Raw genomic sequence first — 26823 nt, 5'->3', positions numbered from 1 at the left:
ATAGGATATACATCTTAAGTTTGTAAAAGATGTACAAACCTTTCATTTCAGCCAATCCCCTTTAAACTAGGTGGAAAAACCTTTTCTTTCAGGCAATCCTTTAAACTAGGTGGAAAATTAGATGCCAAGAAGGCCAAAAGAATGTTCACACATATTCACCATAGCCCCTTCTAACCATCCATAGCCCTAAGTTATTACATTGGCTTGATTTAGGGGGGTCGTAGCCCAGCGGGAGAACACCTGCTTGGCATGCAGAAGGTTTCAGGTTCAATCCCTGGCATCCCCAGTTAAAGAATGTCTGAGACCATGGAGAGCTGTTGCCAGTATGAGTAGAAGATACAGAACAACATTGGACCAATGTTCTGATTCAGTATAAGGCAGCTTTGTATGTCCAATTGGCTTCTAGTATTTCCCATAGTAAAAACATGGTAGCCAAGAGTTTGCTTGTGCTGGGGGAACTTTAACACAACAAATACCGGAGTCTCCGCAATTCAAATTTCCAGGATTATAGCAGGATCCTTTCTTTTTGAAACATCTGTGCAGTGCGTTCGTATTTCATATTCTATTTTCGCCAAGATAAAGCCTAGATTTTACGGCATTTTTTTTTAAAGGTGCCTTCTCACAGCCTCCTCTGACTAGCTGGAGCAGAAAGGGACTGAAGACAACCAATCCCAGCAGAAAGGTCCTGGAAGTCCTCTCCACCCACTTTTTCAAACACTTGTTTCTTTAATGGTGGATCTGTACCTATCTGGGTATATGGTGTGTGTTTTTAACAGCTTTCCTGGAGCCTTCAAGCAAGCCCTTCTGCACACTCAGCTTCTCTTGAATTTGCTTTATGGGTATGCTTAGGAGTCACCATGATAAAGCGGGAACAGGAAAGGTGACTCGTTTGCTAAACTAAGAAAACGTTCCGTACATGGTGCATCTATCTCTAGAGCTGGCAGCTGTTCCGTGTGCGAGCTAAATTTATTTTTGAAGACATCAAGTGGGATGGAGGCCTACTGCTCTTTCACTTTTGACCATCCTGCGAGAGAGAAAAGTGACTTTGGAGTAGCTCTTATTTTTACCGCTGTTCAGAGTTAACTAGCGTTTTTAGAGCTTGGGGTTCAAGTCCCTTATTTAAGACTGGTGACTTTTCTTTTCTCCCGAGAGCTGAGGTCAGGAGTGCCACATCACAGATGCCAGCAACGTAACAATGCCAGAGCCTGGGTGGGGCGGGGCTGAAAAGAAGAGGACCGCAGACGGATAAGGATTAAAAAAAGAGGGTTTTAGTTAAATTCCTTCAAGCTTGACATTACCATTTTTCTCTGGCAGATATAGGCTCACATTTCTATACATGCCTACCCTGGTTCCACATTTCAGGCTGAACGGATACTGTTCTTCATATAACTAGGGCAAGGTAGTCAAACTGCGGCCCTCCAGATGTTCATGGACTACAATTCCCAGGAGCCCCTGCCAGCGTTTGCTGGCAGGGGCTCCTGGGAATTGTAGTCCATGGACATCTGGAGGGCCCCAGTTTGACTACCCCTGAACTAGGCCCTACAGAAGAGCTATCTGTGGCACTGGGTCGGGTTGGAAGGTCACTGTTTACAAACTATTGGGGGGAGTGTACGAGTACATGAAGGGGCAAACCTACATATTACGCAAGGACAGGTGGGCAGTGGTATGCACTCAGAAAGACGCTTTTCAACATGCAGTTGGAGAATACCTCCTCTAATCTGGTCATCCCTTGAAAGCTGCTATGGGCAAAGACAGACCAAATCCCTGTGCATTTCATCAGGAAGAAGGGACGGAAAACACTCCCTTCTCCTGTGTTTTATTGCAAAAACACACATCAGCGCCCATACAGGGCCCCTCTCAAGAGGCTTGTTCAAGTGACAGCGCTTCCTCTGGAATAGGCCGATGCATTCTCTTCAGCCTTGGTCGAAACAGCTGATGAACCAGCAAGGGGGCGGGGAGCAAAGGGCGGCCCCCGCCCCTCTAGCAAAAATGGCCCTTCCAATGAAGGGAACAGTCCATGAGAAGGGCAGCAACAGGCAGCCACAGGGCGAGGAGGCTGTGGAAAGGCGAAGGGGGCCTTCATCAGAAAAGGCGTTTCTCATACCTAGACAAAGGAAAGGAAAGAGAAGTCACTCTCTGTTCAGCGAAGAGTTAATTCAGGAGGCAAGGAGTAGTAAAAGTGTAACTCCGAGCTCAAGGCACCTTACACCCGCCCCCCCTCAGCAGAAAAACAGGGCAAAACCAGTCGCCTTCAACAGGATGGTACATCAACCCTCAGACCCCCCCACATGAAATATGGAAAGTGGGAGGGTGGGTGGGCGTTGCACATTCAGTGGGAAAGGCTTAACCCATTTCAGTGGGAAAGGCTTAACCCATTCATAGACCAAGCCCTATGAAGATAGGTTGAGGGACTTGGGAATGTTCAGCCTGGAGAAAAGGAGGTTGAGAGGGGACATGATAGCCCTCTTTAAGTATTTGAAAGGTTGCCATTTGGAGGAGGGCAGGATGCTGTTTCTGTTGGCTGCAGAGGAGAGGACACACAGTAATGGGTTTAAATTACAAGTACAACGATATAGGCTAGATATCAGGAAAAAAGTCAGAGTAGTTCAGCAGTGGAATAGGCTGCCTAAGGAGGTGGTGAGCTCCCCCACACTGGCAGTCTTCAAGCAAAGGTTGGATACACACTTTTCTTGGATGCTTTAGGATGCTTAGGGCTGATCCTGCATAGAGCAGGGCGTTGGACTAGATGGCCTGTATGGCCCCTTCCAACTCTATGATTCTGTGATTCTAGTATGTTGTACTGTTGAGCAAGAGGGCGTTGCTTGCCGTCTTATGGGGTTAATGATGTTATCGTTCTGCTGTAAACCACCACGAGCCAGCTGGTCTGGAAGTGGCGGTATAAAAATTTAATAAATAATAAATATTTTGAGAGTAACCAGAAGTGTCAGAGCGGGAAGGCCTTCATCATTCCCACCCCAACCGTGGCATGGCCTTGGCACCCATTTCAAAGCTGGGAAGCCTGCAAGCAGCTGGTTCCTTTACGGAAAGGCCAAAGGTCATTCGGCAGTATACCTCACTCGTGTGCCTACTTGTTCAGAAGCGATCCCACAGAGTTCAAGTGCGTGTGACTTGCAAGACTTGAATGGCTGCGGACAAAAGTCTTCCAGGTTTTTGTGACGGCAGGCTCGACTGTAGCTTCATCCCACTGAAATCAAACCCTGACCCCCATTCTCCTGACCCCCAAGCAGTGCTGAGTGATAAGGAGCGAGCCAAGCCTTGGAAAACACTCAGAACAATTCAAAGGCACCAGAACAAAACACTGAAAAAACTCCACCCACTGATGTTCCTCAGAGAAGTTTGAGATTGAGCACACAAAACCTGCTCAAGATCCCTGGCCCCAGAGAAATCTAATTGGCCTCAACCAAAGCCAGGGCTTTCTAAGCCCTGAGGCTGCCCTGGTGGAATGCCCTCCCAAGTGAGATCAGGGCGCTGTAGGACCCTAAAAAAGTTTCACGGGGCCTGTAAGACAGAGCTATTCCACCGGGCTAATGGCCGAGGCCTACTGACTTACTATGAACAGCTGGCCTCCCTGAAAACAAATACAGGAATATGCAAAAATAACATGTAGACGCCACCTACTGACTACTACGCAGCACTGTATTCCCGTACCGCCCCTCATTTCTGCAGCAGGAGCTTGCTTTTTATGAAAAGCTTTTCAGAATCCCTGATCAACCATATGCCTTGTTCTACGATGAACCTGTTCTTTTATTCTGTTTATTATCTGTAATGCCAATAAAGGTTTGATAGATTGATCGATTGACGTGACCATCTGAAGCTGCTCTACAGTGCCTTCCAGGACACCGGAGATGAGCCTGTGTGCCTTGCTCAGATTGGCCAGTTCTGTGCCTCAATAATTTTTAAAAATTTCAAATATCCTGAACACTATTTCGCTTCGCTCCCTTATATATTTGGGAAACAGCCTCCTGGGAGGAGACTGTCCAGGGCCCTGTCTGTCCAGGTCCACCCTGATTGGACCTCCCCCTCCAGCTCCCACCCTCCCTCCTTGCCTGCTAGAAGCCTTGTGGCTGCAGCCTTCATTGTCACCCATAAGGTGAGAGGCAGCGACAGGGCTTTGCGGCCTTGCAGGTGCGCTCCTGCTTGTGTGTGTGTGTGTGTGGGGGGGGGGGGGGTTGAAGCCTCCCTGCAAGCCGCAAAGTCCTGTCACCACCAGCGGGGGGAAGGGGCTTTCCACTCCTTTTAGCCTACTTTGCGGCCACCCTCTCATGCCCTCCTGCCTGCCACCCCTTTCAAAGGCCCTTTTAAAAATGGGCTTTGATACTAGTTTACTACATAAAATGCACTAGTTCAGCGTTTTAAAAACACAATCGTAATTTAAAAACGTCACCAGCATGGAATGGACCAAACGCATTTCGACCCCGAGGGGTCTTCTTCAATGGTCAAATTATTAAGAGAAATGCACTCCTGCATAAAATCAAAGGGCAAAGAAAAATCTGTTTGGTGTTGCTCCAGCTAAACTTTCTAATATAAAAATACCTGATTTGGAGGCCACCCTCTAAAATATGTACTTCCAAAGGCCACCGCTCTCTGCTTCTGCCCAGCTCTCAATCACCGGTGCATTCCCAGGTGTGTCAGAAAAAAGCTTTGGGTTCCTAACTTTTCTGGTTCAGTTGGGTGTTGGTGTCCCTTTCTGGTTTTGCGGTTCTGTGTCACAACACACCGGCACGCCAGTGAAATGACAGCAGCAACGTGTCGAGGGTTGCTGCCTGCTGGGAGGTGCTACGCAGCAGTGGCAAATGCTGCACACAGAACTTACGAGTGCAGACCGTGAACCCCTCCTTCCATCTGGGCAGACGTCGTCCTCTTCTCGAATTTCAGCTCTCCTGAATACATCATGGCCCTGGTGGCGAAAGACCAGAAAGGACTGAGATAATGACCCTTATTTACCGCAAAGAGTTGCACATTTGGATGGCTACATGGATGGACAGACAGACAGGCAGGTAGGGGGCTACTAGGATTCCCCAACTGGTGCAGATGGAAGCCTGTTTCAGATCCTTCAGGAACATGCTGTGAGTTTGCCACACACAGTCCAGCCATGTGGCAGATAGGGCGAGTGGATCTGGCCAACTGAGTTTGATTCCCCGCTCCCCCCCCCCACATGCAGCCAGCTGGGTGACTTTGGGCTGGCCACAGCACTGATAAAGCTGTTCTGACTGAGCAGGAATATCAGGGCTCTCTCAGCCCCACCTCCCTCACAGGGTGTCTGTTGTGGGGAGAGGAAAGGGAAGGCGACTGTAAACCGCTTTGAGACTCCTTCGGGTAGAGAAAAGCGCCATATAAGAACCAACTCTTCTCCTTTCATGAGCAAAAGGGGGCATAAATACAGCTCCCAGACTTATGGTATTCTGCCTTCCTCTGGTGATAACTTGGCAATTTGGAGTACCCCAACAAACTCCTTGGGTCTAGTACCAGCAGCAGGGGCTCACCCAGTACATTTACAAATGCCATTATGCTTGCATGGCTAATCCACACTGAGTTTCCAAGCTCCACGCTTTCTGAGTCTGTGGTCAGCTTTGGAATTCTGATACCATGTGGAGGGCACAGCCACAAAACGGCTGCTGCAGGTGGTGGAGCCAGCCACAAAAGGGCTGCTGCTTCTTACCTTTGCTCTCACTGTGAAGGTCCTTGTGCTGTTGTGGCAGCTGCAGCCAAAGCAAGTCTTTAAAATCTGCAGAGCCAACCACCGCTCCAAAGCTGAATCAGAAGCTTTACAGCGGAAAAGCCCACCCTGTCCCCACCCACTTTCTAAATACACTTAAACAAGTACCAGAAAAAAGCATTGGTAGGCACTATGGTGCCCGTAGGGACCATATAGGGCAGGGGTAGTCAACCTGTGGTCCTCCAGATGTTCATGGGAATTGTAGGGGGACCCTGGCTCTAAGCACTACAACATTCTCCCGGGTTACACCTCAGGGTCACCTAGACAGTGAAAGGGGAGAAAGAGACGAGAACAGACCCCCCGTTCAGCGCTCTCACCTAACTTGGGTGACGCTCTTGGCACCGATATCTTGGCAGGCGTGCTGGATGCCAGCAATCAGGTACGGCACGAACTTGTGGATGGAGCCCTTGTCCTGGACGGCACCGGAAACCCCCTGTGCCACTTTAATTTTATCCGTCTCACTAGAGAAATCGCAAGAGAAAACAAAGCCGTGTGAGAATCTGCAGAACTCTCACTCTGGCTCACTCTGCCTGACAGCTGTTCTCAAAACATTACTGAGCAAATCCACAGATTAAAAATGGGGGTTAAGATCTTCCTTCCTCCCAAGCAAGGCCGTCATGGGGACGACAGAAAGTGCTGTCACGTCCGAGCCGATTTAGAAGGTGGTTTGCCATTGCCTACCTCTGCGTTATGGCCTGGACTTCCTCGGTTCCCTTATCCAAGTACCCCCCCAAGGCCGCCCCTGCTTAGCTTCTGAGATCTGATGAGATCAGGCTAGCCATTGGGGCTAACTAACCCTCAGATACCTGGCCAAATACAAGGGTATTTTTTTCATTTCTTCCTCCATTTAGAAGAATGCTTTAACAAAAGCTCTAGTGGCTTCGGCCTATCAGGGTTGCCAGCCTATTCCTCAATCTCCGCGCATTTCTCTTTTTTGTACAAATCCAGCTTGACGTTCTCCAGGGGCTGTTATGCAACGCTGAACCCTTCTCACCTGAAGTATCTGTTCTGACTGCCCAGGTTCTTGTCCATGGCATCAAGCGACCCCATGCCCCGGTACTTTTTCAGTCGGATCCCGTCAGAGAAGAAATACTCCCCCGGAGCCTCAGTGGTGGCAGCCAGAAGGGACCCCATCATCACTGCAGCCAAACGAAGAAAGCAAGGTGAGGTGTGGTGGGTCAGAAAAAAAAAAAACACAGGTCGAGTTTGGGCAGATATCCAAAGCCAGACCAAGGACCTGGAGATGCAGTGGCTGATATTGCATCCAGCCAACTTGTCCTGTGTCCTCGAGAACCAGCTTGGTGTCGTGGTTAGCCTCACTAGAGAGGCTTGCTACAGCCTCCCTAGTGAACCACTGCCCCCTGCAGGACAGTATGTGCCCTGGCATAAAAAAGGGCACAGTGCCATAAACAGCAGAACCCCTCCCTGTTTAAGTCCTCTGCAGGGATTGTCATGCGCCTGAGAGCAAAGCTCAAGTGATTTGACATTAGCGTCTCACCTGTGGAAGCCCCGAGCGCCAGGGCCTTGGCAATGTGGCCGACGTTCTGGATGCCGCCATCTGCAATCACCGGCACGCCAAACCTCCGGGCGTACTCCGACACTTTGTACACTGCTGTGGCCTGAGGCCTCCCACACGCCAGGACTAAACACCACAGAGACAAGACAGAGGAAAAGAAATAAAGGGCACTCAGTGTTTGGCTCGCTGGTCCAAAATAAAATCCCTTCCCCACTGTAGACCACGAAACCAAAGAGCGCAAGGCCTTTTTGGGGGGCTGTTCTCTTAAGCAGAAGAAGCCCACCAGAAGGGGATTCTCAAGCTTGTAATTCCACAATGCATCTGGCAGGCATATGAGCTGCTCCAAGGACTCCAGGCGGCTTCTCGCATGGCTCAGAGGGCAATAGCCCACATGACAGATAACATCCATGCAAGCTACTTGCTGTTCGATCTTAGGGGCTATCGAACCAGTCTGCATGCAGCATCTGGCCAGTCACAACCCTCTGTAGAGAAACTCAAGAGCGTAACAAAATGTTTTTGCCTGGCACGAGGACCCGAAAACTCGATTGGATGTTCTCATCACGCCAGCAAACCTCCTGACACACAAGATGACCAAAATGTAAGGCAGCCTCCCCCCCCCCCATCCCCACGGCATCCCGTTTCCAGTTTGAGATAGGACAGGAACCAGACATAGGAGGTGGGGAACTTCAAAACAAAGGGTCCTTCAAGTACATGGTCATGTGTCAATAAGGACTGTTTTGTGCCGATAATTTGTCCTGGGTTTGCTCGTGGTTTCCGCTCATATACTAATTTGATCTACAGGCTTGAAGTGAGGCACACTGTACACAGCCAAGGTCATGCACAAACGCTGCAACTGATCCCCTCAAACGAGAGACTCTCCCCCCACTTCGGAATTAAGGCCTTTGCTCCATCACGGTTAGTACAGTATTCCAGAGGAGTCTGTGACCATGCAAGATTAGTCATTCAGAGAACGCAAGCTTCCTGTTGAATGCGGGTTTCAGATTCGCTGTCCGAGCTGCCCAAAGCTAACTCAACGCTTCATTAGGAAACAGGGACACAGTATACCATTTTCGTACCAGCTCAGCTGCAGTTTCACCCTCCTTCCCATTTCTAGGGCTCAGCATTAGCAGCTTATGGGGTAGAAGTGTTGGGCTTATTCTAGGAAAAGCAAGGCTTCTGTTGCAGGGAAATTCAACTGCACTGAACTGGATGAAGCCTCCAGCGAGAAGGTGAAAAAACAGGTGAGTGCTAAAGAGATTGTCTCCCGTTCCCAGAGGCAGCATCAAGGCTGCTGAATGGTGCCAATTTCCCATGATATCAGCCCTAAGCCACATCCACACACCACAGAGAGCTCCTGGACTTGGAATCAGTTACGTGGGTCACCAGACTTTGAAGCATAGAATCATAGAGTTGGAAGGGGCCATACAGGCCATCTAGTCCAACCCCCTGCTACTCTGTAGAACTATTCTGTGGAGACCGGCCCTTATGAATTAGGCTGCTGATTCCAGGAGGGAAAGAGAGAGTCGTACTATCCCAAGTTCCCGACATTGAGCCTCGCACAAGGAAGATTTGGCTTCCAAGGCAGGGTTTGAATTCAGTAGAGCACTGCTTTTGATTTCCAAAGATACAAAACAGGTAAATCCAGTCTTTTCCTGGGCCAACTTTTTGTCATTTCAAAGCTTGATCGCCACCTTTAAGATTGACGCCTGGGAACACATTCATGGAATGGAATCTTAATAAATATTCAAGACTATGGAGGCACGAGAGATCGGCTGGGTCCTTGGGGCATCACGCAACTGCTGGGGACCATCCTGAGCCACTGGCCACAATAAGAACTGCTTTCTCCCTAACTATACCCGAACGGCTATGGTTCTCCAGGGTCTCAGGAAGAACCTCCTCCCCCAAACACAGCTTCCCAAAATTCTTTATCAGGGCACCCCTCCCACAGACACACATACCCCTTAAAACATACACTCTGCTCACGAGCGTCTTGCCCTACACATATTTAGGGATTAAGCCATGAGACTGATGGCCCAGGGCCTTGTCTGGGCCTTTTAGGGTTGCTTGCCTAGTGTGCAAATGCCCAAACGGCCCTGGGCCCTCAAGATGACTATATGAACTCTTAGTTTTCACAGAGCTTTTGCTAGGCCAGAATTGAAAGGTAACTAGGTCTCAGGCTTGTTACAAACTTATCATAAATATTTTAATTGGTTTCAGATAAGGCCCTGCCTGAATCATTAAGCAATAGGTTTCAGATGAATCTGGAACTTTGATGAATCAATCCTAGCTGGATCTTATCACTCCAGTTCATCCATTCTATATCCCTTGAGAATTCACAATATTTAATGTAAGGGGATGACTCTCTCTGCGCTTCTTACAAGCAGTTCAACAGGGGTGGCCAAACTGGCTCCCCGTTTGTTCACAGCAGGGGTAGTCAAACTGTGGCCCTCCAGATGCCCATGGACTACAATTCCCATGAGCTCCTGCCAGCACTTGCCAACTTCTTCTGGCATAAAGTGATTCCAGTTCACAAATGTAATTATGGGAAAGCAAATTGACAAAGTAAGCTTTAAAAAAAAAAATTCAGGTTTAAGGAAGGAAGAAAAAAAAAGCTTCAACTGGTACCAAAAAGGACAAAATTAGAACCCTGCTTTAGGGAAGACACAGAATCAGAAAGCTTCTCTGTTTTTAACAACCAGTATCCAAAGCCACAAAACCCCAAGTGCGTCTAAACAACTAGATTACTCTCCAAACAAGCGCAGAGGAGGGGGAGTGGCAATGGGCAGCCAATCAGAGCCTTGCTCAAAGACAGAATTAAAGGGAGGGGAACGGGGGAGTGGGTGGGTGGGGCAATGACTTACTATAGGTGCCAGTGACTGTGGAAGGGCATTTGGGGCTGTGGGACTTTAAGTCTGGAGGGATCTTTGGAGCAGCTAAACAAGACAAAAACATACAGTTTAGAGGTAAGAGAGCCAAGACCCAGAAGGACACCCCAGGCAGTGATGCAATGCCAGCACACAGCTTGGCACCGTGCAGCTGGGTTGCAATCCACTCACTGCAAAAGGGGACGCGCCGGAGGACCCTCCTCTCCAAGTTCAAGTGACGCTGGGATGGCAAACCCAATGTCTCTTTCTCTCTCCCTGTTCCAATGTTGACTCGATACGTAATCAAGCCAGCACCTGCTTGGAACCTAATGCCACCGCTGCCCTGGTCACTCAAGGGCTGCAGCTCTCCGCCCATTATATAATCGGCACAACAAAAAAAATGTGTGACTGCCCATTCCCAGCGCCTCGGCAGACTGGGATCTAGCCCCACCTTCCCACTACACAAGCGGGACCAGAACCCTTTTCAGGGTAAAGGTCAGGTTTAGTAGAACGGGCCGTGAATGACACGCGGTGCTTTCCTTTACCTTCTTGCGTGATGCAGATGGACCCGCTGCCCATGCCAACTCTCAAGGCATCCACCCCGGCATCTATCAAGTTCTTCGCCTGAGCCGCTGTCACCACTAGGAAGGAAGAAATATTTTAACAGGGGGCGGGAGGCTGGCCCCCCCCCTTCATTCTGGCACCACCCCAGTACTGTGACTGCAGGCTTTTTCCCTTTCGAAGGATGGGGATAACTGCGAATAGGTTTTGATGTTGTCAGACAGCAGAGCGAGAGGCCGCAGTTCCAGCTGGAAACTCCAGTTCCCATTTTAGTTCTAGAACTCTCGTTGGTTGACTGACGCTAGATCAGCTTCATCCTTATTATTTGGGGGGGGGGGGGGGACACTTCATAAATCTACCAGATATTGCGTTAATTAATGAGATGACATGTCTTACGACGCATGTTTGGCCTATGTGACATCCTTTGACACAGAAAGGTATCTCTGGTAAAAATGCCACATGGACTTCCGTTTTCTGTCTGTGCACACTAGTCTGGCTCAAGGGTAGGTGTGTGTGCACCAATGGTTATTTTAGAATCTCTTCAGGCCCTGGGATTCAAACCCGAGACGTCACAGTGAGGGGTGGAATATAAATTGAATGAATGAATGAATAAATAAAACCAAAAAACAGGTAATGGATATTTTCAATTTAAAAAGAAACAACCCATCTTAATAATCAGAATTTATTTCCTGGGGATGGTAACTGCTTCTCCAGAACTGACCCCCTAATAAGGTTTTCTCCCTTAGTCCTTATAGCCTTTCAATACTCAATGGAATACTGTGCTTTACAGAAGGTATTTAGGATAGACTATCCCCAGCGCTGACAACATGATGTCCAAGGTCTCCCTATCAAACTGAGCTTCTTGTAGCCCAGGGGTAGTCAACCTGTGGTCCTCCAGATGTCCATGGACTACAATTCCCATGAGCCCCTGCCAGCAAATGCTGGCATCTGGAGGACCACAGGTTGACTACCCCTGTTGTAGCCTCTAGAGGAGTTCACAATACATTGTTTGTGTGGCTTCTCCAGCTACGACAAAACGCCAGTCTCAAGAGGTAGTGAATAAAACGCCCCAATAAAAGTGTATCAAATTTCTCTACAACCCAAGGAAGAATCCCATTTAAATAGTTAGATTAGCAATCAACAATCCTTACCGTTGCCTCCAATGACCTGCAGGTCGGTGTATTTCTCTTTGATATATTTGATCATGTTGATCTGGAAAATGGAGTTCCCTTGGGAGGAATCCTGTAAGAACAATGAAAAGAGTCCAAATCCATGCTACTGGGCATCCCCCCCTTCTTCCACTAGGGCAAAAGATCAGTTAAATATCTTTGTTCAAGAGACAGCACATCCAACTTCAAACACTTCATGAACTTTTATGTCAGTATCAATTAATAACAATTAATTTGAATTAAGCTACATAGAGAGCCTCTTGTGGCGCAGGGTGGTAAGGCGCCAGAAATGCTGTCTGAAGCTGTCTGTCTATGAGGCTGGGAGTTCAATCCCAGCAGCCGGCTCAAGGTTGACTCAGCCTTCCATCCTTCCGAGGTCGGTAAAATGAGTACCCAGCTTGCTGGGGGGTAAACGGTAATGACTGGGGAAGGCACTGGCAAACCACGCTGTATTGAGTCTGCCATGAAAACACTAGAGGGCGTCACCCCAAGGGTCAGACATGACCCGGTGCTTGCACAGGGGATACCTTTACCTTTTTAAACTACATAAAACATGCTCTATAATTGAATCTGCTATTTACGTTAGGGAGCTATACTTGAGTTTGCCTTACAAAAAGGGGTACATGAAGATGGATAGAGAAATACCCCGAAATCTACTTTCAAGAGCTGTCTTTTTTCCTACTTCAGTTTGCTAGCCTGCTCTGTTTCAGATGTAGTTTCAAGGAAATATGTTTGCAGCTGATGAGGCGTTAAGTCAGAGGGCAATTGGCCCACAAAATATTCATTCTAAGGCGAGGAAGAAGGAATGAGAAGAAACCTCTCTCTTCCGATCACAACCACAGTCTAGCAGAATTGGCAAAAGAGAAACAGTGACGGTCGTTTTCCTGCTTCCTTTCTACTGTCACTGACTGAGAGGAAATGTGGAAAGACGCCAGAACAGGGGTAGTCAAACTGCGTCCCTCCAGATGTCCATGGACTACAATTCCCGTGAACCTGCTGGCAGGGACTCATTGGAATTGTAGTCCATGGACATCTGGAGGGAAGCAGTTTGACTACCCCTGCACCAGAAAGATGGGCTTTGCGATATTTAAAGCATTTCTACATTGCCAACCAACCCAAGTACCTTGCTATCATAAAAGTCACAGGGAAGCAAAGCAGACTTTCCAAGAAAAATCAATGGCATTCAACCATTCTACAGGGCAACAAGGAAATTCCAAACAGTCCAATTGTACAGCTGCCAAAATAGCTACAAATGCTCCATCGCAAGCTTGTCCCTGATACCCACCAGCACGACAACATCCACTCCGGCTTGCACAAGGAGGTCGAGACGGTATTTATCATCTTCGTGGGTCCCGATGGCAGCCCCACACAGCAGCTGTTTCTTGGCATCTTTCGATGCCAGGGGATAGTCCCGGTTTTTCTTCAGATCCGTGCGGGCGATTATGGCCACCAACTCACCCTGCTCGTTAACGATGGGCAACTTGCCTAGAAGTCAACAGAGGCATGCCGAGAGTTACAGTCGAGGCCCCGTTTTTTATTTTCATCCCCCGCTTTACAAATACGGGGACCGAGACGGAAGCAAACGGTGACTTGACTAAACGCAAGGCCGTGGCTAGGCAAGGGTCGGAGCCCGGGCCTCAAGTTCAGAACATGGGACCACAACGACATTCAGATTTCTTCTGCCCTAGAGGAACAATCATTTGTGCGCATAACCATTTCCATGATTCTTTTTTAAAGCTTCAAACTAACAAAACCGGAACTTGCTGACACAACAGTGCTTCACAAGTTATTGGAATCCATGCCCCAAGGAGGGAGGGAAACATGCCAATGCAACTGTCACATCAAGAGAGAAACTCCACGCCTACATGCTGCACAAAGGCACAGAAAGACACACAGTGTGCCAAGCTGGAATACCACACAGCTATTCCCGCCTACACACTGGAGAGACATTGGCAGCATAGAGGCTTCCAGCTGTTTAAGACCTGAAGTGAGCCTTTGTTTCCCACTTCTCACAGGTATTTTAAAAGCCTGGGTGTAGCCAAAAGCATGAGTCTTTTGGCAAGAGTCAAAAGGCTCCTGGCTTGCAGCCTGTTGCCTCAGTGGGCTGCCCCAGGGGATCCCAGATTAGCCTTTCAGATCTCTTCTGCAGTTTCTTTTCTCCATGTGTTTATTTACAATGTGCCACTTTCAGGCTTCCATTGAGGAGGGGAAGAAAAGGCCCTAAACAAATACCTTTTTTACTCCTCTGCAGAATTTCGTTGGCTTCTTTTAACGTAACTCCTGCGGGCGCTACAACAAGGTCTTCTCGCTTGGTCATGATCTAGGAAGAAGAAAGAAAAGCCTCAGTACTATGGCATTGTTTCCACTTGGCCAAATAAAGTCGCAATGGCGGAAAGATAGAGCAAGAGTTCCCAACCTTTTTTTTTTTTTACGTTTCTGAGCATTTTTAGAATTATGACACAGCGTAGTGGGCATATAGCCACAGTGTACCTTCAGCTGCATAGTTGGAATTGTTGTGCTTGGTGGCAATGCTTTTAAAGAATCTACAGTCCATCAAATTCCCAATGGCCAATCTGAAGCCCTGTTGGACAAAAGCCCCACCCACTTTCTAAAAAAAAACAAACACTTGGCTGGATCCACAGTGGGGATTCCTGAGAAACAGAAATGCCAGGTGCATCTGATGGCAAAAAAGAGCTGCAAGATACTCTTAGCCAGCACCACTATATTGTATTTACTGCAAGGGAAAGGCTTGTGTTTCAATCAGAAGAGCTATCAGAATCCAAAATCCCATGGGGAGAGAGCACAGTCAGGGCAACAGTATCACAGTCAGGGCAACCTGAATAAACAGCCTTCATGTGGGGAGCTCCCATGATGGAGTACTGCACACAGAAAACTAGCATATCAGGGAGAAAAGCTAGGCCTAAATGGTTCTCCCTGACAAATGTGAACAAGTCATGGTTCACTGGCAGTTCACCTGCCTGGTATACAGAAGGTGCCACGTTCAATCCCCAGCCATTACTTGAAAGGGTCAAGTACTAGGTGATGGGGGGAAACCTTCTACCTGAGACCCTGGAGAGATGCTGCTTCTCAGAACAAATACTTACCTGACAGATCAATGGGTCATCTAGCTTATAAGGCTGTTTGATGTACTCTTTTCTCCCCCTATAAATGCAGGAACTTGGCTTGTACAGAGGAGCATTCCATCTCTAGAAGCCCCTGGACAAGCTATTCAGCTGCTTGATGTTATGCACCAAGTTAACAGAATCTTTCTCAACTTTTTTTTACTGTTGAGAGACACCTGAAACATTCTTCAGGCTTTGAGGAACCCCAGAAGTGACGATTATGCAGAATATGGTTGGGAAGCACAGCTGTGGACACGCCCACCCGGGGCCCCTCCCCTTCCCATCCCTCCAGGCCCATCATTGGCCATTTGGGAGGGGGTGGCCAACATGACCATATATGGTGATACCACCCGATAAATGTTTAAGAAATTGAAAAATAGGTACAAAATTAATTAACTCCCACCCATTCAGGAAAACCCTTCCAGGGCTGCCAAGAAACCCCAGGGTTTCACGAAACCCTGGTTGAGAAAGCCTGGGTTAACATGCAGGGAAGGCATAAGGATTATTTCCTTGGCTTAAACTTGCCTTTAGAATCGTAGGGGAAGTGCAATCTTTGAACTGCTTTTTAGAGCAGCCCCATGGACTTCCCCAGGCAACAGAAGGAGCAACCTGGGGATAGTAACGTTAAAAAGTTTCATAAATTCAGATGAGGACAACGAAGTGTTAAGCTCTGAAGCAGAGAATCCAGGCTTGTTTAATCTCACTGAAGCCCTTTTGCAAGCGTGTCTCTCACAGATGATAGATGGGAAAAAGATGATAGAAGGCCACACTTGGCCAGGTTTTGTCAGCCCAGCCTAAAGATAGCTCAGGAGAGCAGCGCTGGCACGAAGGCACGGCAAAATGCTGCAGTGATGAAACCTGATGCCCAGATACGGAGGCAACATCAAAGGCCAACCCCAACCAGCTTTTGGGAGTCAATCTTCTCCGACTGCATTAAGAGGAGAAAGCCAAGGAGAGACTAAGAGAAGAAAGCTCCCAGGACTGCAAGATGCTGTGTGCTCATCCCTTCAGACAACCGCCAGCCCCCCTGCCCCCCAAAACCCCATACTGCAAAAACATTCTTCCCAACTGTCCCACAGCCCAAGCTCTGGATTTTCCCCACCGTCCCCATCCCTAAAGTCAGGACCTCCACTGACCTCGCTGAGAGGCAAGTCGTGCTCTTCCTCCTTCAAGAAGTCAATGTCGCGGGAGGAGATGATCCCCACCAGCCGGCTGCCCATCTTCCCATTGTCCGTGATGGGGATGCCGCAGAACCCGTGCCTGGCTTTCGCTTCGAAAACGTCTCGGACTCTGTCCTTGGGGCTCAGCACTACTGGGTCTGTGATGAATCCTTGCTCGTATTTCTGGAGCAAACCGGAAAAAAAAGAAGGGGAAAAAGGCTGAATGGACTGTCCAAGGCTTTCATGGCTGGAGACAACTGACTGTTGTGGGTATTCCGGGTTTTAGTCCCTGTTTTGCCAGGAAGCGTGGCTGGCATTTTCAGAGGTAGGACATGGCAAGATGGGAATCTCACCGTGCCACAGTGAGGAGTGCATGAACGGTTGCTGGGCACTTTATTTACTTCTCAGGATGTGTGTGTGTGTAATGCATCACATTCCTGCCTTGTCTGGGAGTCTACCAGGGGATGGACAGCTCTTGCACAAGCAAAAGGACAAGAAAATGATCATGGTAACCACTTGGGCCAAGTGGTTATTCTAGCCTTCCTTGCATGGCTGAAAGATCTTGCAGCTCCGATTTCTGAGCACATTCAGAGGAACGTGTTAGGTGTTGTGCAAGAGGAACTGTGCCAGCACTATTTATGTTCCCCCTTGTGCTCCGCTGAATCCAAGCCATTGTTTACACTTATGACTTGGCCACCATGACCCTTCTCCCCAATAATGCTTGCTTAAACATTCCTCAAAATGTTGACCTTTACCTTAACTTTCCGTACTTCGTTGGCCTGGAATTCTGGGGTGCAATTATGATGGATGAATCCAATCCCACCTGTGAGCTAAGAATACACAGGAGGGAAATGTAAACCGCTAAACGAGAGCATCGTTTCTTTTCTGCCATAAGCCAATGAACAGAGAGAACAGTTTTTTGTACAAAATGGTACCACTTTAAGGAAAGACAGCTAAGGATGGATAGGGTAGAACTGAAAAGATTTGTTGACTGGCCAGGTACGAAACAAAAGCAGAGTTGGAAGAGGCAACAGCTACTCCAGCTAACATTTCTCTATTAGCTAACAGCACTAAACGCTTTACAGAACATAGGAACGCAGCATAGAAAAATACCTCTGAAGAATAGGCAAAGGCTCAGCTTTTAGCCGTTCTTTGTTCCCACTGGAGTCCCTCACATATGCAGTTAATGGAGAAATTAGAGGGGGGAAAACACATTTTTAAACACAAGTCTGCAGAGTACAGAAAGATGCTTCATCACATGAGAAAAACCTCTCGTTCTAAATCAAAGGTGGGCAAACTTTGGCCCTCCAGATGTCCATGGACTACAATTCCCATGAGCATTGTAGTCCATGGACATCTGGAGGGTCGCAGTTTGCCCACCTCTGTTCTAAATGATCTTTCTGAGCATTCTCAACTACTGTGGAAAGATTCTTTTTTTCTACCAGGGATTTTTAAATTTTTGATTGCCTTAAGGGTTCCCCCCCTCAGACAGGACAGAAGTTCCTAAATGCGAAAGAACCCAGAGGGCTCAAAATTCACAACAGTCCAACAAGACACGACTGGACAGGAAGCTCAGGAATGGACAAGCACCGTTAAGGTATTGCAGAGAGGAGGAGAAGGTGGCTGGTCAGGCTAGGCTGAGGTGGTTCACAGGGTGGTCCTGGGGATAAAACCACTCATTAGGACCTGAGGCCTTCAGAGGAAAGGCAGGATAAATGAACAGAGTGAGGCAGTCTGGGGATGTCCATAGGAGGCCTAGGGAGCTGTGCAGAAGGATAAGTGACAAGAACAGGGAGCAAAAGGAGGGCTGACAGAAGGGACACCAGCACACACTGAGTGGGAAGTGTGACAAGGGAGGGTGCATTGTGAGGAGATCCAAAGAGCTGTAAATAGGAATAGGAATAGGCTTATTCCTTCAAGCAAGAACCCTGAAAGACAAGCCATCCAGTCCTACCCACTAGCACAGAATCTTCCCTAGGTTTCAACAAACCATAATTACATTAATACAGATCGCCTGTGAGGCCAGCAGGAAAGAAGATCTGTATTAGCAGAGAAAAGGATAATGAGACAGCCATCTGTGTCCAGCCTTATGCATACAGAAGAACAGCATAAGAGTTTTGCTATATGACTGTTAAAATGTAAAACGATTACAAATCTATTCCCATTAAAAAAAACCCGTCCCCAATATACGCCCTCACTTCTGTGCTTGGTTACTTACCGCCATCGCGATGGCCATGCCGGCCTCTGTCACGGTGTCCATGGGAGAGGATACCAACGGAGTCTTCAAAGTTATCTTCTTGGTCAGGGCAGAAGTCAGGTCCTGAAAACAAACACAGAGGTCGGGCTACAGAAGCATTTCACTGCGTTTATTTCCAAGTATTTGCCCCCATCACATTCCCATGATCTTAACAGCCACGGGATTTAGATTTTTTGTTGTTCAATACGAAAGCAGAGATTCTTAGGATTCCAGGACACAGACTACTCAGGCTGCACAGAAGGGAGCTGGAAATATAAAAAGCAATCAAAGCTGTTCAGGGACTCCTCTGAAGATGAGTAAACAGAAAGGAACGTTGTTTATTATTATTATTATTATTATTATTATTATTATTATTATTATTATTATTATTAGATTTATTGCCTGCCATTCCCAGTGGCTCATGGCGGGTTACATCATCAGTCTAAATAAAACCCCAGACATAAAACATCACAATCTGATGTTTTGCAGAGAAGGAAATGTGTCTTTTTTTTTTTTTTTTTTTACATATAATAAAAATTAGCCTCCTACTCACCACTTGGTCTGCAGTGAAGTCTATGTAGCCAGGAAGTATAAGGAAGTCACTGAACAAAGGAGAAAGACAGAATATGTCACTGCATATTTAAATATCAAGTTTTGCGAACTAAAAGTATTGCATCCTTACAGCAACCTTGCAAGATAATCTATAATATTCCCTGGTGAGCCTGACATTCAGCACAGTATTATGGGGTTAGACTAAGAGACCCAGCATCATGGATCTGCCAGCTCCAGCAAGTGATGCAGATGACTCATCTGAAGGAGAGGCAGCCAGCAGACCTGACCCCAAACCACAGCCAGTAACAGGGACACTGCAGGAGGAGGCAGACTCTGAAGAGCCAAACATGGACCCAAAACCAATACGATGGTCCTGAGTTGGCAACAGGGAGTCATCAACTGGCCAGTTCACCTCCCCTGTCCCCAGAGCTGCAGGAGCAGTGTAGAAGGAAGAATCGGAGGGAACTGTGAGACAGAAGGTGCAATACCAGTTTGGCAGCACAGCACAGGCGCCACATCAGCAGTGAGGATGAGTGTTTGCAGGAGCAGGGCTGAGGCAGCAAGCAGGTGTTGAGCTTGATGCAGCCAACAAGGGGGTGGCTGTGAGGAAGCAATGTGTCTGATGTTTACTGACCTTGTGGCTTGCATGCCTGATTGATTCTCTTGTCGCTAACCCTGACCTGTGCTCTAGAACTCTGTTTTTGGATTTCCCTTTGGACTTGAAGCTGTGTGCTTTAACGGATAGCTGGACTTTGGAATGATATTTTGACTATCTCTGTCTGCCAGCTGTGCAATCAGGACACTCGGGTTCCAAACCCGACTCTGCCATGGGAGCTTGCCACTTGTTCTCTGCCTAAGCTACCCCAGGGCTACTGTCTCTATGGAAGGGCAGAGATAATTCCAAGTCAAATCGTCTGGGTTAAGCTAATTACTGACTTGTATCTGCTTTGCTCTCTTCCAAATGGCCTCCATTTAGCCCTTAGCACTACGAACATAGCCATAACTTATCCGTTTCGCCTACAAAATACATAGGACTTGCTATACCAAGACAGTACTGCCAAAGAAAATAAATAAAAAAGCAACAGAAGAGTGAAAGTACACTAAATATTAAGGCTCCACAAGCACACCCCAGAATCCAAACATTATAAAACTTTACAGTGCACCTGATCCAAACCCCAGCAAGAGATTACACTTCCCTTGAAGTTTGCTCTGGGGTTTGGTGGAGGCATATGCTCTGAATTTCCATACTTTTTCTGGGTGCGCAGGCCCAAATTGGATCAGGACCATGGCATGTACAGAAAGGGAGCTTACAGTCCCCTGCCCCTACAATATCTTCTCAACCTGAAATAGCCCAAGGGACATGAGTCACTCATTGTGGCAACACAACCTGTAGCTCACCAGTACATGGATCACCCCAACGGACTAAATAGAACCCCGCGGGAGCCTTTTTAGCCTGGAAAAACAGCACAGCGAGGGGAGGATTAAACTCTGTCAGTCCATGGCAGAGACCCAAACCGGGTTCTTGCGTGCCCACGAAGTACCTAACTTCAGAACGCACCATCCACTGAATCCAGAGAGCTTCTGCAGAGAACCATTCCTCACCACTGAATAAATGCCACGAGAAAACACACCTGGGATGACTGTAGAATGACTGTGGCTGTAGGGGGTTGGGTGCTTGCACTATTTGCTTTCTGCTTGCTCACCTTGCCAATGCCTGGACTTTTTGAGTTCCTTTTAGGACAGAGTTCAGAGCCTAGTGTTAGAGCACCTACTTGTCACAAAATGTTCCTGGGGCTCAATCCCTGGCACTTCTATGACATGGAAGATTAGTTTAGGCCAGGGGAAGTCAAACTGCGGCCCTCCAGATGTCCGTGGACTACAATTCCCAGGAGCCCCTGCCAGCGAATGCCCCTGGTTTAGGCCCAAGTTTGGTTTATTTAAAAAAGCATCAGACAAATTCACAGAGGAGATGACCATCAATGACTTTTAGGTGTAGCAACTGAGCAGCATTCCCATGTTCAGAGGCTGCAACCCTCTGAATTCCTGTGCTGAAGAACAGCAGCAGCAAGTAGGCTTGTAGACCTTCTGGAATCATAGAGTTGGAAGGGGCCATACAGGCCATCTAGTCCAACCCCCTGCTCTACGCTGGATCAGCCCTAAGCATCCTAAAGCATCCAAGAAAAGTGTGTATCCAACCTTTGCTTGAAGACTGCCAGTGAGGGGGAGCTCACCACCTCCTTAGGCAGCCTATTCCACTGCTGAACTACTCTGACTGTGAACATTTTTTTCCTGATATCTAGCCTATATCGTTGTACTTGTAGTTTAAACCCATTACTGCGTGTCCTTTCCTCTGCAGCCAACGGAAACAGCATCCTGCCCTCCTCCAAGTGACACCCTTTCAAATACTTAAAGAGGGCTATCATGTCCCCTCTCAACCTCCTTTTCTCCAGGCTGAACATTCCCTGAATGTTCCCTGAATGCTAAAGCGAGGTGGCCACTAAGTGAAAGAGGAAGCAGGCCTGTTAATAGCACAGCCTCTTGGGGAACAAGGCTGAGGGAATCTCTGGTCCGGAAAGTCACAGTACTTATAGGCAGGCTTTGTAGAAGTATGCTAAGAACTAAATCCCTGCACATAAGACCTTTAAACAAAAGAAAACCAATTGGAAGTAGTACATAAAACAGATAAAATTCCAATTGTAACTTTAACAGCACCTCTGATGGATAAACTGAATACTCTGTAGGCAACTAGCTGTATTCTTAAGTCTCCCAGACACCATATCAATGAGAAGACTATGGAGATTAATTAAATCAAGGATATTAGTGTTCTCCGCGAAAAAACCCTCCATGGAAAATTTACATTGACGGTCATAAACGGCACAATAAAATAACATATGGGCGAAAACCCTGTGACTCTTGTTTGGTTCAACTAAATGGACACAAATCACAGACCCATGGCGTGACTCCGTAAAAGGCAACTTCATGTACAAGCGCATGTGTATTTTAGCAAGCGGTACCTCTGGTTTTTATAGCTTGAACACTGAATGCCTCCCAATCTTTAAACCATCTCTTCCATACAACCATCCAGCTTTTATGTTTTTGGAACGCGTCCAAAGAAGGGCAGTAGTGAAATTGTTCCTCAGGAAGTATTTGTTGATGTTTAACCAAAACCCTGTCCTTAGCTTGGATACTGGCCAGGATAACCAGACACAACCTTCCCTTCTCAGTCAATTATTCCTCACTCTGCAGATATTATCCATGTTAGCTGAACAGAGAGAGGAGCCATGAAAATCAGACCCTGGGATGGAGCGGGGCTTCAAGCAAAGTTGAATCGTGTTGAAAACAGAATGCTGAACAAGGGGGCTCTTGGAGTTATCCCAGCAGCACCGGTTAAAAATTAAGCAACTTCTTGTGATTCAGTCCAATGCATTCCTCTCACAAACTTAAGAGTATATATTAAAGCACTTGTTTGAACAGAGGAAGACTCCATTCTTTTTCCAGCCTTGGCCAGTTAGATGACATTGGAAACTGCTAAGCACAAAACACCCCCCCCCCAAAAAAAAAAACTACTGTAAGAAGTAAGATGAGCCCTACTGGAACAGACCAGTGGTTCACCTAGTTCAGGATCCTGTTTCATAATGCAGCCAACCATTTCCCTGCGAGGTCAACAGGGCCCAGAGCACAATGCTCTTTCTTGGTGTTGTGTCCCAGCATGGATATTCTGGGTTTTACTGCTGCTAAATACGGAGTCTTCCTTTGGTCACCATGGCTAGTAGCCAATGATGGTCTTATCTGTGTCTGTGTTCTATATCGCAGCTGCCCAGAATTACTTATAAATTAGGATTTTTTCATCACTCTGTGCATGAAAAGAAATGACGGTGCGAATCATGGCAAATAGCAGGGCTCCTGCACATCTCAAGCCTCTTGACTAGATGTTTGAACTCAGCCTCCAAAATTATCCCTGTGGGCACAATTCAAGAGGTGGTACAATGCTGTCAGGAGTAGTTACCATTGTAAACAATACCCCATGCCACTTTTCTATCTGTTTATAGGTTATTTGAAGACAACGGCCTCTCTTAAGCTATGTGTTTCTCAGTGGCAAAGTTTTCCCAACAGAAATGGTTTATTTATAAGCAGCTTTCCTCTCAGGAGGGGGTGGGTGTTGGTAAAGAATAAGTCTGCTGTCAGAACTATTTCCAGAGAACGGCTCACACTGCACATTGAGAACATGCCTGCCGGGGGGAGGAGCTTATGAAGTATATACAAATGCATTGCACAACGCTCCTCCCTTCTCTTGAGATCATTTGGGATCACATGAATCTCCATCTGCAGACACAGTGGCAGGGTGACAGAAATAAGGCAGAGGTAGCCAACTACTTCTATCCAAAAACAAGACATATGATTCTAATAAGAATCGCAAGAACCACAGCTGTTCAGAGCACAGAGGAGATTATGCTCTACTGATCACAGGTTCTTGCGTAAGACTACATGCCCTTTTGCAAGAAGAACTATGTTTGAACATGCTCTGACTGGCCACATGGAGTGGCAAGTGGCTTTGGAGTCACCGGGTCTGGCCTTCACACACAGATCAGTGTGGTCAGAAAGATTATGTCAAAACGAGCCCTTGGTCTACAATTCATCAACACTGACAGAGATAATCTGGCCAACATGAAAGGGATTTAAATGAAATAAGGTGGTTTCGCCACATCAACATTTAAAACTAAGACTCTAAAATGCCCTGCCAGGTAAGTTGTGGATTCTTGGGAGCCCGCATTACTGCAGATACCCAAGACAGGACGGGTGACTATACAATGAGAAAAGTCAAAGGTCTGAATAGCAGAAAGGATTCTGATCGAGTGAATAATCTGGATGAGTTTCCTGCATTCTGCAGGGGGTTCAGGGGTAGTCAACCTGTGGCCCTCCAGATGTCCATGGACTACAATTCCCATGAGCCCCTGCCAGGCCACAGGTTGACTACCCCTGGACTAGATGACACTGGAGGTGCATTCCAATTCTATGATTTTATGAGGAGGATATCTAACCTATGCAGTACCAAGATACAATAGTCCAAGAGCCTACATTTATTTTTCTTTTGATCTTCTGGGACTTGATCGTTTCAGTTCAGGAAACTAGAGAAATCCGTACTCCAGTCTGGGAAAAGAGCTACTCTACAGAGTTTTGCAAAAGTGTTGAGGGGGACGGGGGGCGGCGCAAACTACACCATCCATAGTGGAACAGGTGTGCATTTGCAAAGGTAAGCCCTTCCTACACCTTAAGTTATGTCTGTTTTACAAGGCCATCAACCTCTGAAGATTTAGGGTGAGGATACTGCACAAAATAGAGGGCATTTTCCTTAACTGTGGTAAAGGCATTAGCTGGATTTACACTTGCCAAAAGGAGGTAGCAGAAACTCTCAAATTCAGCCTGTGTTGGTTCAACCCATTTCACCTTAATTTTCCTACTACTGCAGGTGTTAGGAATCAACCCTAAACTTGACGCCTCAGGCTGAGGGCAATAAAACAAAACGCTCTGCTATCACACGGGTACTCCTCGAGAATAAAAGCCACTCTTACGGTAGGTTTTTCTACTTAAGCCGCATATACAACAAAAAGAAGGGGAGTTAGTTTTATAACCCGCATTTTACTGCCCCAAGGAGTCTCCAAACGGCTTACAACTGCCTTCCCTTTCCTCTCCCCACAACAGACACCCTGGGAGGGAAGTGAGGCTGAGAGAGCTCTGATAGAACTGCTCTGTGGGAACAGCTCTAACAGAACTATGTCCGGCCCAAGGTCACCCAGCCGGCTGCGTGCGGAGGAGGGTCAACCCCGGCTCTCCGGACTAGAAGCCTCCGGGGGTAAGAACTGCACCACGCTGCCCTCCAGAGCCGGCACCGCGTGGAGGGGGAGGCGGAGCCACGCCGGCGCCGCCAGAGCTCCCCTGGCCCGTCTCCTTACTTGTACGTGAGTCCGTCTCCGCAGTTGAGCATCTGCTGCGCCGTCAGCCCGTCGTCTGGCACGTACCCAGTGCCGCCGCTGATCAGGTAATCGGCCATGGCGGGGCGAAGCGCCCGAGAACCGTCCAACCCCCCGGAGGAGAAGGAGGAGGAGGAGTGCGCGCGAGGCTCCCGAGCTCCCTCCCGCTCTCTTTCGCGCGCGCGCAGAGCGCACTGGCCGATCTTATCCGGGCGGCCCGCGCGGGAGAAAGAGCGCGAGAGGGGAAAGGAAGCGCGCCGGGCGGGCACCTTCAGAGGAGTCCGGCGGCAGCGCGGCAAGAGCAAGAGGCAGACCAAGCCCCGCCTCCTGGCTTTATGCAGAGAGCGCCCTCCCCCCTCCTGTCGACCGTCAGCCTTTAGGAAAAGTGGGGGCGGGGGGGGAAGTCCTCTGCAGCGCATAGGATGGACTTCCGGTGTGAAAACGGGAAGTCCGCCATTCGCCATGATTCCCTGGGGCTGCAGAATCGAGCCGCTCTACCATCTTTGCCATCTCTATAGTCTGGATTCTTGGCGTGGAACGTAGGAGCGTGCGCACGTGTCCCAGTCTAGCCTCCCCCTCCCCCTCCCAATTCGGGCTCTCAACCCGGGATTCTTGAGGGCGTTGGGTTTCCAGAATGGGTGGGAGTTCATTACTTTTAGTATTATTTTTTAAGATTTGTTAAACATTTATGGAGTGATATGACCATATATGGTCATGTTGACTCATTTCCCCCCCCTCTCCAAATGGCCAATAATGGGCTTGGAGGGGAGGGGTCCTGGGTGGGCGTGTACAAAGCTGTGCTTCCCAACCACATTCTGCACCATCGCACAATTTCTGGGGTATCTTCAGGCCTGAATATTTCAGGGGTTTCTTGTTAAAAGGTTGTGAAAGGCAGTTCCAATATAACGAAAGCCCGGCTGATAGGAACAGAAGGGGCTTTACAAAAGGGCTTGACTGAAAAGTTAGATTTCGAGAAAGACTGGAGATGGCTTGACACAGATGTTGGGAGGAACTAATCTCTTCAGCATGCAGCTGAAAAACCTGGCTTGGGGCCAGGAACGCACCTAACCTCATGCCACAGAATTCAGAAACAACTAGATATGTTGATTTAATGATGAGTCTTCAGTAGCACATGGATATTCTCCCCCACCCCCGGAATTTTGATGGTGTGTTATCACCGAGGACAAAAAAATAATGACCCGTTTGCATCTCTTGTTTTGAATACTTGCAGGAGAAAGTTTCACGTATTGTTTAGACGTTTTATGTAAACCGCCCTCTTTGGGAAGGGCGGTATATAAATAAATAAATAAAAGACCCATGTCCATTCTGTGCAGTGACAACTTTATACAAAGACGTTTCTGGGGCATTGTTAAGGTAGGAAGACCCTGTGAAAGATGGTATCATTTGTGGGGAAAGGACTGGGTAACACTCAAGTATAAAATTCAGCAGTATTCAGTTGTGGTAGAAGACATACCTATAAAGGCAGTAAGAAAAGATTCCATGCTAAATATTTCCTGTGATGACGGCCAGCAATTTCCTTACAGAAATGTTTCACACTTGTACGGAGACAGATGGGACCAGCAGGCCATTGATCACTGACATATAGTTTTATTTCTCCTGTTTTTGTGAACTACAACTGAATTCCAGGGGACTGATTGACTATTTTGGCAAAGAATTATCATATGCCTGTATTTGGATGTGTGACAGAGTTCACAAATTTAACAGAATTAATTTTTGGTACATATTCCCACTGTCATGAAGGAAGTTCATAGTCTGAGGAAGAGTGCTTGCACTCGAAAGCTCACGCCTTGAATAAATCTTTGTTGGTCTTAAAGGTGCTACTGGACTCTGATTTTATTGTGCTACTTCAGACCAACACGGCTACCCACTTGAATCTACTTTCATTGGTTGCTATTAATCAATATTATATAGCCACA

At 47.6% G+C, this 26823-nt stretch overlaps 1 protein-coding gene across 2 annotated transcripts; it reads right to left on the bottom strand.

Moving 5' to 3' along the window:
* Positions 1-1767: 1767 nt before the first annotated feature.
* IMPDH2 (inosine monophosphate dehydrogenase 2) lies at positions 1768-25229 on the bottom strand. Of its 2 annotated transcripts, XM_077324926.1 has the most exons (15): positions 24869-25229; positions 18919-18967; positions 18348-18449; positions 16885-16959; positions 16106-16312; positions 14080-14167; positions 13133-13332; positions 11830-11920; positions 10663-10758; positions 10115-10186; positions 7236-7379; positions 6732-6876; positions 6055-6198; positions 4835-4918; positions 1768-2104 (listed from the first exon to the last, which is right to left on the bottom strand). In XM_077324926.1, exons 1-15 carry the CDS (start codon positions 24964-24966, stop codon positions 2083-2085), a joined length of 1617 nt encoding a protein of 538 aa, XP_077181041.1. In that variant the 5' UTR covers positions 24967-25229; the 3' UTR covers positions 1768-2082. The 2 variants fall into 2 exon arrangements, with proteins under 2 accessions (XP_077181041.1, XP_077181042.1); XM_077324927.1 differs by lacking the exon at positions 10115-10186 and having other exon boundaries at positions 24869-25224.
* Between the last annotated feature and the right edge of the window lie 1594 nt (positions 25230-26823).

Source organism: Paroedura picta, chromosome 3 (assembly GCF_049243985.1).
Source record: "Paroedura picta isolate Pp20150507F chromosome 3, Ppicta_v3.0, whole genome shotgun sequence".
Lineage (NCBI taxonomy): Eukaryota > Metazoa > Chordata > Lepidosauria > Squamata > Gekkonidae > Paroedura > Paroedura picta.
This window is presented reverse-complemented; position numbering and strand designations above follow the sequence as displayed.